At 43.8% G+C, this 9,599-nt stretch overlaps 1 protein-coding gene across 3 annotated transcripts in view; it reads left to right on the top strand.

The window, feature by feature from the left end:
* Positions 1-399: 399 nt before the first annotated feature.
* The window catches only part of ALG8 (ALG8 alpha-1,3-glucosyltransferase), a 28,313-nt gene continuing 19,113 nt past the window's right edge, over positions 400-9,599 (top strand). For all 3 annotated transcript variants that reach the window (XM_089915350.1, XM_089915348.1, XM_022593911.2), the window contains exons 1-2: positions 400-518; positions 5,296-5,374. In XM_089915350.1, coding sequence (XP_089771476.1) covers positions 424-518; positions 5,296-5,374 — 174 coding nt within the window. In that variant the 5' untranslated portion in view covers positions 400-423. The remainder of the gene's footprint in view (positions 519-5,295; positions 5,375-9,599) is intronic.

Below are 9,599 nucleotides of genomic sequence, written 5' to 3'. Positions count from 1 at the left end.
TAGCCTCAGGTACTTTTATCTACTGTTACTCTGGGATTATAATTCTGTCTCCTCCATTAATATGTGAACGTCTCCAGGAAAAAAAGTTTTCTCTCACCAGGTACCCCAACAATAGGCAAAATCAACACCCAGAGCAGATGCCCAGCAACTATTTGAACCAAAGCATAAAGTAGCACGTGAAACTTGTCGCCGTACAAACCGCGCAGACTCGGGGTAGCCCTCCCTGGCGGAGACTGAGGCGGAGCGGAGAAAGCACCCGGAGCGGGAAGTTTAAACGGTCCATCCCTGGCTTTCCGCTGGTTGAGCAGCTGAGCGGCTGAGCGCATGCGCGCAGCTCACGGGTGCCGCCTCAGAGGGTCTTCTCCGCATGCGCGGGAGCGCGGAGGCGGGTCAAGTTGATTGACAGCGGGTGGCGCCGTAGCAATGGCGGCGCTCGGAGTTGCGACAGGTGGTGGCGATTGGTTTTCGGCTTTGGCGCTCGGGGTGACTCTTCTCAAATGCCTTCTCATCCCCACCTAGTAAGGGACCCGCACTGCCCGGGGCTGGGCGGGGAGGCCCCGCGGTCGGTCAGGGCGGGAGAGAGAAGCGTGGATGCTCCTGGGTGAGAGGAGGAAAGGGAACTTGAAGTCATGTGGTCGCTGCTACCCCTTTGCTATGCTTCCCACTCCGCCTTTTGAGTGTTATTTCACCTGTTCACTAGATCATAGCCCTGATGGCTGGGGTCAGGGCTGGCACTGTCTGACTTTAATGTTTCTGACCTTAAGGTCCTCTTCCTTAACAGGCAGATAAACAACACCCACCTCCAACATTCATTCAGCCAGTATAGTATTTATCAGCTGCCTCCTGTGCTGGGCACTGTTGTAAGTCCTGGAAAGGCATTTGAGAAAGACATTTCTGGGGAAGTTGGTGGGGCCAGATAGACAAACAGTAAAGTTTCAGATTGCGATGAGGTCTGTAAAAGAGGTAGAGAGTGGCTACCGGGCAAGGCTTTACTGTCCTCTTTTAGGAGGTGATGTTTGAGTTGAAAGCTGAAGGATGAAAAAGAATAAGCAATGTGAAAAATAGTTCAGGCATAGGAAAGAGTAAGTGTAAAGGCCCTGTGGTAGCAAAGAACTCAGAGCATTCCAGGAACAGAAAGTGAGCATTGTGGCTGAAGAGCAGTAAGGGAGGAGGAGAGTGACACAGGATGAGGTAGGCAGTAGTCAGGTCACACAGGGTTAGACTGCTGTGTGACAAATGGATGCAGACCCAAGACTGAAAGCATGGGATCCCATTAGGAAACTACCACTCAGTGGTAATGTGTATACAATGGGTACTCTGTATTTATTAATATTATTAATATTGGCTTCCACATCTGTTCATCCTTCCTATTTCCTCTCCCTTGACTTTTCCCCTCATTCCTTTGCTCCCTTCCCAGTTTAGTGTTTGGTTTATTGGTATCCTTTGGTTCAAGTTCTTGGTGACCTCTCATTGGGTATGGAAGAGCTGTATGTATAGGTAAATCCATACTGATGTGTATATAAGCAATAAAGTGTATATGTAGGTTCAGCAAAATGACTTACAGGGACTTGGGAAAAGAAGGCATTGGTCAGTTGAACTTTCTGCAGAACTGAAAACAAATAAACATCTTTCTCTTTTAAAAGCAAATTGCAAAAATCCTTCTAAAATGTAGGAAATTCCTTTCAAATCAGAATGAAAGGGATTTTTTTTTTAATCCGTGGATATAAGGTGATGTTCCTTGCTTTAGTTACTTCAGCCTAGAAATGTGTCTTCAGGGTTGTTACTTTGAATACTGCTGTTGATCCAGGATTAAGAATGTATGTAGTTGTAGTTAATGCTCTGCTTCTCAAACAGGAAACCCCTGGGATGTGAGAGGGAAGCTACAGGATAAATGCAAAAGTATTCACCAAAATGTTTACTAACTGCTTTATTATGAACCAGGTACTGTGGCAAGCTACTAGAGGGGAAGACAAAATGGATATGATCCCTAACCCTATAAAGGGTGTAGTTTAGTGAAGATAACAGTCCCAGAAATAAGTCAACACAAATATGTAATTATATAACAATGCTGTCTTAAGTGTTATGAAAGGAAAGAATGGGATCTTATAAGGCAACTAACAAGGGGGACTTACTTTAGATTGAGTGTCGGGAAAGGTCTCTGACATATAATTGTAGGCCTGAAGATAGACCCAGTACATGTCTTTTCTTGAACATATGTATGTGTTTCTGTTGAGGAAGAAACTTCCTCCCTCTATTGGGGAGGAAGACATTTTTCTCTACCTTTCTAGCCAGGTTCTGGCTGGTGTAAGAATTCAATTGACGTGAGACAGATGAACAGGAGAAAATCATCAAACAAAAGTTTAATAACATGTACATGGGAGAGACTTGGGAAAATGGAGTAATTCACCAAAATGGCTGAAGCCCCTCACCTTAAATACCATCTTCAGCTAAAGACAAAAGAGGATGTTGGGGGTAGTAGTTTGGGACTTCAAAGGGGAGAAAGGCAATTCACATATATGTTTGCTGGGCCATGAAGAGATAAGAGTGGACTGTAATCTCTAGGTTCTGGTGAGTTTCCCTCACCACACGTAGCCCATATTCTATGCAGATATCGGGGTGATAGCTCTTTTCTGGAACAAGCCCTTTATATAAATTCTTTAGGCAGCTAAGAGGGAGGTAAAAAGAAAGACTTCCTGAGTCTTCTGTTTCTTAAAAATAATCAGCTTAAATCAATCCTCATGCCAAAAAGACACATTTTGCGTTGCCATATTTTGCTCCCCTACAAGTGTATACCTAGAAATGTAATTGCTAGGTCATCAGATCAGCTGTGAATTGTGATTTTGAGAAATCTGTAGGAAATTCAGGTGACGTTGTCAGCAGGAAGTTGGAGATGTCTCTCTTCTAGAACTCAGGAAAGAGACCAAGGTTGTATACTGTGATTCGGGAGTCATCATCACACAGTTCTTAGTGGAAGCAATAAATGGGAATGAGATTGTGCAGAGCAGAGTAAACTGCATAAGAAGAAGACCAAGAACCAAACCTGAAAGAACATCAGCATTTGCTTGATGAGTACTGGAATGGAAAGCCATGAAAGAGACATGGAAGGGGTTGGCTAAGAAACTCACGAGAGAGTTGTCACAATGGAAATGTTGTGTAAAACACTAGAAAAGGTAAATCAGGTTTTGCTGTGGAACTCATTGTTGACTTTGGTGAGTGGTTAATTCAACAAGAATGTATTAAGCCCATCCACATATCAGGTGCTGTGTAAGATGTGGAGGGGAAGTAAAGCAGAGTAATAAACAGAAAAATAAAGTCCTGCTGAAGAGGAGTGAAGGGCACCAGAATATGCCACCCCAAAATACGCCTCTTTGGTGTAAGGATTTTTCGGGACTTATTATCTTGAGGAACTGCAGACATAGGAGAAGCTCTGAAAACAGTAAAAGTTACTTTCAAGGGAAATTTACATTAGAAAGGAGGCCTGTACCTGGAAAGTAACTATTACCAGAGATCACTTTTTCATCTGAGAGACTTAGCTTCAAGGCAGAGCAACCTCTGCTTGCCAAACATTCTCTTCTCACCTTCCCAAGAGTTGCCTTACCCCCTCTTTGAAGCCCCAGACCCCTACCCCTCTCCTTAGCTCTCATGATGGTAGATAAGCCTCAATCACCTGGCCACCTTTTGAGTCTCATCTTATATCTTTTGGGGCTCCTGTACATATGTATGTAATTTAAATTGTCTTTTTTTTTCCTCCTGTTATTGTGTCTTAGGTCAATTTAATTCTTAGACCAGCCACAGAACCTGGAAGGGTTGAAGGGAAAATAATTTTCCTCCCCTATATATAGGGGACATACTTGGATATATTTATATATAATGAGAGGGGGACCAGTAAACAGAATTTGGAGACATGAGAAAGGCAGGGCAGGGGCCTTTTCCCACCTTTTCTGTCTGATGAACTCCTGCTCATCCTTGAAGATCCAGCTTCTGTGTGAGGCCTTTGCCAGATAATGAATCTTATTAGAATTGTTTGTGAACAAGAATAAGTCACCTCTGAGCAGTAGCCTGAAGGCCTCCCTTAAGAAAATGTATGGGCTTTTGGTCAGCCCTTTAGATCAGGGGTCCCGAACCCCCAGGCCACGGACAATTACCGGACGCTCCCCATCGCTGGCCTTACTGCCTGAGCCCCGCCTCCTGTCAGATCAGCGGCAGCATTATACTCTCATAGGAACGCAAACCCTACTGTGAACTGCGCATGCGAGGGATCCAAGTTGTGTGCTCCTTATGAGAATCAAATGCCTGATAATGTGACGTGGAGCTGAGGCGGTGATGCTAGCGCTGGGGAGTGTCTGCAAATACAGATTATCATTGGCAGAGATTTGACTGCACAGAGACCATAATAAATCAATTGCTTGCAGAGTCATATCAAAACCCTGTCAGTGGGACTTCCCTAGTGGCGCAGTGGTTACGAATTTGCCTGCCAATATAGGGGACACGGGTTCGAGCCCTGGCCCGGGAAGATCCCATATGCTGCGGAGCAGCTAAGCCCCTGCGTCACAACTGCTGAGCAATCCCCGCTCGCCATAACTAGAGAAAGCCCGCACACAGCAACGAAGACCCAGTGCATCCAAAAATAAATAAATAAAAATAAATTTATTTAAAAAAAAAAAAAAAAACCCTGTCAGTGAGTGGCAAGTGACAATTAAGCTGCATCTTATGGAGTAGACCAGACATAAGCAACACACTTTGGCTGTCACTGTCTCCCATCACCCCCAGATGGGACCATCTAGTTGCAGGAAAACAAGCTCAGGACTCCCACTGATTCTGCATTATGGTGATTTGAATAATTATTTCATTATATATTACAATGTAATAGTAATAGAAGGAAAGTGCACAATAAATGTAATGTGCTTGAAACATCCCAACACCATCCCCCCACCCTGCCCACTCTGTGGAAAAATTGTTTTCCACCAAACCGGTCCCTGGTGCCAAAAAGGTTGGGGACCACTGCTTTAGATGACTCAGAGACTCTTTTCACTTAGTGTTGGGTTGGCCAAAAAGTTAGTTTGGGTTTTTCCACAACATCTTACTGAATAGGTTCCCCACCTTTTCCAGAAGGAGGTCTGGCCTCCAGGTAAGTGAGGTGTTTCAGGAATATGTAAAATACCTATTTGTGTCTTTATAGGATAGTGAGCTGTGACTATGTAGGGGGTGTTGGTCCATTTAAAAGCCTAATTTTAGAAATGTGAGATTGATAAATGTTATGAAATCTCATTTTCTTCATCTGATTGTTTTGAGTAGCCATTCCACAGATTTTGAAGTGCACCGAAACTGGCTTGCTATCACCCACAGTTTGCCAATATCACAGTGGTATTATGAGGTAAGTTTTAATTTTCACCTTTTTGGGTTTTTTTTTTAAGATGATGTGTGAAATCATGTAAGTATTATTGATATTCAAACAGTTTTCCCTGTGATCATAGGTTGAATAAACCTTTATTAAAATTATAGTCTTGGGCTTCCCTGGTGGCACAGTGGTTGAGAGTCTGCCTGCCGATGCAGGGGACGCGGGTTCATGCCCCGGTCCGGGAAGATCCCACATGCCACGGAGCGGCTGGGCCCGTGAGCCATGGCCGCTGAGCCTGCGCGTCCGGAGCCTGTGTTCTGCAACGGGAGAGGCCACGACAGTGAGAGGCCCGCGTACCGCAAAAAAATATATATATATAGTCTTTACTCATGTTACCGAACCGAACTTCGGTCCCCTTGCCTGGCACGCACAAAGCAGATCTACTGATCCTGGGTTATTGTAAAGGAAAATACAGCGTTTATTGCAGGGCGCCAGGCAAAGAGAACAGGCAGCTAGTTCTCAAAAGACCTTGTTGGCTTAAAAAAATGCACAACGTCAGAGTTGTGAGTTAAGTTTTATTTGGGGCAAAATGAAGACTGCAGCCTGGGAGACAGCATTTCAGATAGCTCTGAGAAACTGCTCCGAGGGGGCAAGGGAGGAGCCAGAATATATAGGAGTTTTGCAACAAAGGGCAGGTAGTCGGGTACATCAAAAGATTACTGTTAATTAAAGAAACCAGATATGTCAAGTTAAGGAATTTAGCGCTTTTCTATATATGGGAAGATGCAAGAGTCTGGGCTCACTGAAATCATTCCTTTGATATGCACCTCAGCTATCTGGGGCCAGTATCCTGTATGTTCACATCCTGAGTTTCCTCAGGGCTCACGGTAGGGAGTGGCTGCAGCCTGATGACTGCTAGGTGGCAGGCATTCTTTCCCTTCTGAGTTCCCTCAGGGCTCACCAGCTCACCATCAGGTGGTAGCTGCCATCGCTGATGACTGTGAACTTGCCAATGGCTTTCAGGCAAGGGTTTTTAAAGACCACAGTAGGGGTGAGGGTCTCGGGGTGCATGATCAGCTCATGGACATTTTTCTAATTGGTTGGTGGTATGGTCATAGGGTGATGTTTTGGGAATCCTTTTTTTTTTTTTGGCTGCTTTGGGTCTTCTTTGCTGTGCGCAGGCTTTCTCGTTGCGGTGGTTTCTCTTGTCACGGAGCACGGGCTGTAGGCGCTTGGGCTTCAGTAGTTGTGGCGTGCTGGCTCAGTAGTTGTGGCTCGCGGGCTCTAGAGCACAGGCTCAGTAGTGTGGCGCACAGAGATGTTCCCGGACCAGGGATCAAACCTGTGTCCCCTGCATTGGCAGACGGATTCTTAACCACTGCGCCACCAGGGAAGTCCTTGTTTTGGGAATCTTAATCATCAACCTTCTGGTTCCAGTCTGGGGTTTATGTGCTTGTGGTCAGCATATAGTCACAATCCTCCACTGAGTGCAGGGGTCTTAGTTTCTTCAGAACAACTCAAAGATATGAGTCCAATTGTTGTCTATATTCATTCAGGAGGAACTAGGAGTCCTGTGACTCTATTGTTCTAATCATTAACTACTTGAGTTTGCTCTTTGGTAGGCCAAACAAGAAGTGGGGGACAGGAAGGGTCTTATACCTGGGTAGGCCCCGCAGGGTCTTACTCGGTTTCAGTCCCCCCTTTTCTTTGACACTCCTCAATTCCTGAGGAGAACATGGTGGGACAAGAAAGGGAATAACGTTTTGGATGGAGAGGTTAATCATAAACTCTGCAAGGGAACTTGGTTTTAGGAGGAGTCAGTTTCATTCAGTTCTGCCCTCTGGAACTATTAGGGAACCCCTTTACTTCAAAATGAGTTTCCCAAATTATACATGGGAAATTATAATATTTGCCACATGGGAAAGAGGGAAAATTGGACTCAAGACCTGGCTCTGCATCAGCACAGAAAATACATTTCATCTCTCTGAGCCTTGGTTTCTCACCTGTGGCACATGAGGATTTGGAATGAATTATTTCTAAGGTCCTGTCTCTCCCTAACATTTTGTGATTTATGAGGACAGGAATAATCAAATGTGATGTGTAGGTGTCTGGTAATATACAAACCATTCTATTCTATTATTAGAAAAACTATGTCTGTATTTTTATTTCTGGTATGAGTTACTAACTTGCATATGATACTTCATGGAAAACAGACATCAGCTCAAAAATGACTTGATCAAAAACAGCACTCTGCTGTCAGGAAGATTTTTTTAAGACAAGCTGTAAAGTTTTCTGTGAGGTTGTTGTTGCTTTTGGGGGTTTTTGGTCAGGTCAGAATAGCCCTTTGCACTGAAAAAGCTTGAGAACAATTGACCTAATTGACCAAGTTCCTTCTCACATAACAACACTACAAGTATTTCATAAGAATGCTAAGGAACTTTAAGTAGTTTCTTTAGTGTGAAGTATTTCCATTTGCATGTATGTATGCATACCAGTGAGGAAACTTTTTGTGTGGCCTAGTTGTCCAGAGGTTGGGCTGTGATTTCAGACTGCCTAGGTTTGACTTTCAGCTCTGCCACTTAATACCTATGCTGGGCAACTGTGGGCAAACTACTTGACCTCTCAAAGCCTCCGTATCCCCAGCTATTAAATGATAATAAATAATTATTAGGATGAAATGAATATCATGTATGTGGTGTGCTTAGCATAGTACTTAGAACAAATGTGCTCATTAAATATTATTAAAGGTTATTAATACTTAGCATTATTAATATAATGACCTTCATCCTGTAAATGAAAAGGCAGTCTCCTGTCTCACCATTTCCTCCCTGCTCTCTGACTATCCCTTCTTAGTCTCCTTTGCTAACTCTTCTTCATCTACACACTCTTTCAAAAGCTGGTTCCCTCTGCCTCTCTTTGTGGTCCCTTTTTCTTTTTTCTTTTTAACATCTTTATTGGAGTATAATTGCTTTACATTGTTGTGTTAGTTGCTGCCCTTTTTCTTTTAATTCTATAATTCTTTCTGGCTGTTCTCTCATTTAGTCCTATAACTTTCACTACTACCTGTTACTTAGTACTCCTAAAACTGTATTTAGGCCAGAGCTGTCTCCTGTTATTGGCTTGTTTTAGATAGAAGAGGTTTATGTAAAAGAGATTCTAGTAATGGTAAAATTCTTTGTTATTCCTGCCCTCCTCAGCAATAACAACAAAAGAGATAACAACAAAAGAAATCAACAAAAACTCAAGTGCGAGGTTCACAGTAGGATATAAGGCTGGAGAGGCACATGACTCAGGTCTGGAAGGTCTTTCTGCCATACTAAGGAGAGTGGACATGTGAGCAGTGGATTGCTTTGTAGAGCCCTTCTTAGCTTTGACTTCTAGCCTACCTTTCTGTTCCGGCCTCAAATTAAATTGATTGGTCGATTGGTTGGGAAAGACATTAAAAATACCCATAATAAATATTTGTGGAATGAACACAATTGTTTTGAATCTTTGTTGACCTAAAACAAGTAGACTGCCAGTTATTTCTCCAGCAAAAATGGGTTTATTCAGGCTCAGCAGAAAATAGCAATTCAGGGTCTGCAACCATAGCGAGTCATGTGCTAGTCCCTGCGTAGTGCATAGCGAGGGAAGGAGAATTCTTTCAAAGAGGGAAAAAGGAAGTTGGGAGGGCTAGAGTAAACAGAGTCCATGGCTTTTCATTGGCTGAGTTGTGACAGTGAGCTCTTTGCAGGAAAGAAGAGACTTTCCTCTTGCTGTTGGGCTCTGCTGTCCTCCTAGGACCTGAGACCTCCCCCTTCTGGCCTTCTGATTCTATCTTAATTGAGGTTTCTGTTTATTAATTTTTACATCTTCACATGTAAAAATGAGGTTGGATGTTTTTGTACTTGAAGAAACAGCTCTGTTGTGGTAGCTTCCTGAGCTAATGGATTTGGAGTCAGAGACCCAGATTTGAGCCCCAGCTCTACCACATATAAGTGACAGAACTCTTCACTTGGGAGGAAATGTTAGCTAATCACTTTCCTGGCTTCCCAAAAGCTGTTTAGGTAAGATGATGGCCCCAGCTGGAAATCCCGGAGGTCAGGAGGGCCTTCTGGGCTAGGTTTGGGAAGTCTTCGTGGGGAGAAGGACCAACATAACAGAGGGTGCCTGAGTGGTGTGGGGTTGGGGATGGCAAGGGAAGGACAGGGACATTTTGTTTTGGATAAATGACCATCTCAGGCAGCACCTGTTCCTTCTCCCAACTCTTTTCATGCTTTCT

The sequence above is a fragment of the Delphinapterus leucas genome, chromosome 7 (assembly GCF_059928025.1).
Source record: "Delphinapterus leucas isolate spDelLeu-1000000601 "Yukka" chromosome 7, BTC_Dleu_Yukka2, whole genome shotgun sequence".
Classification (NCBI taxonomy): Eukaryota; Metazoa; Chordata; class Mammalia; order Artiodactyla; family Monodontidae; genus Delphinapterus; species Delphinapterus leucas.
The sequence above is the reverse complement of the archived record's forward strand: the minus strand, read 5'-3'. Positions and strand labels throughout refer to the sequence as shown.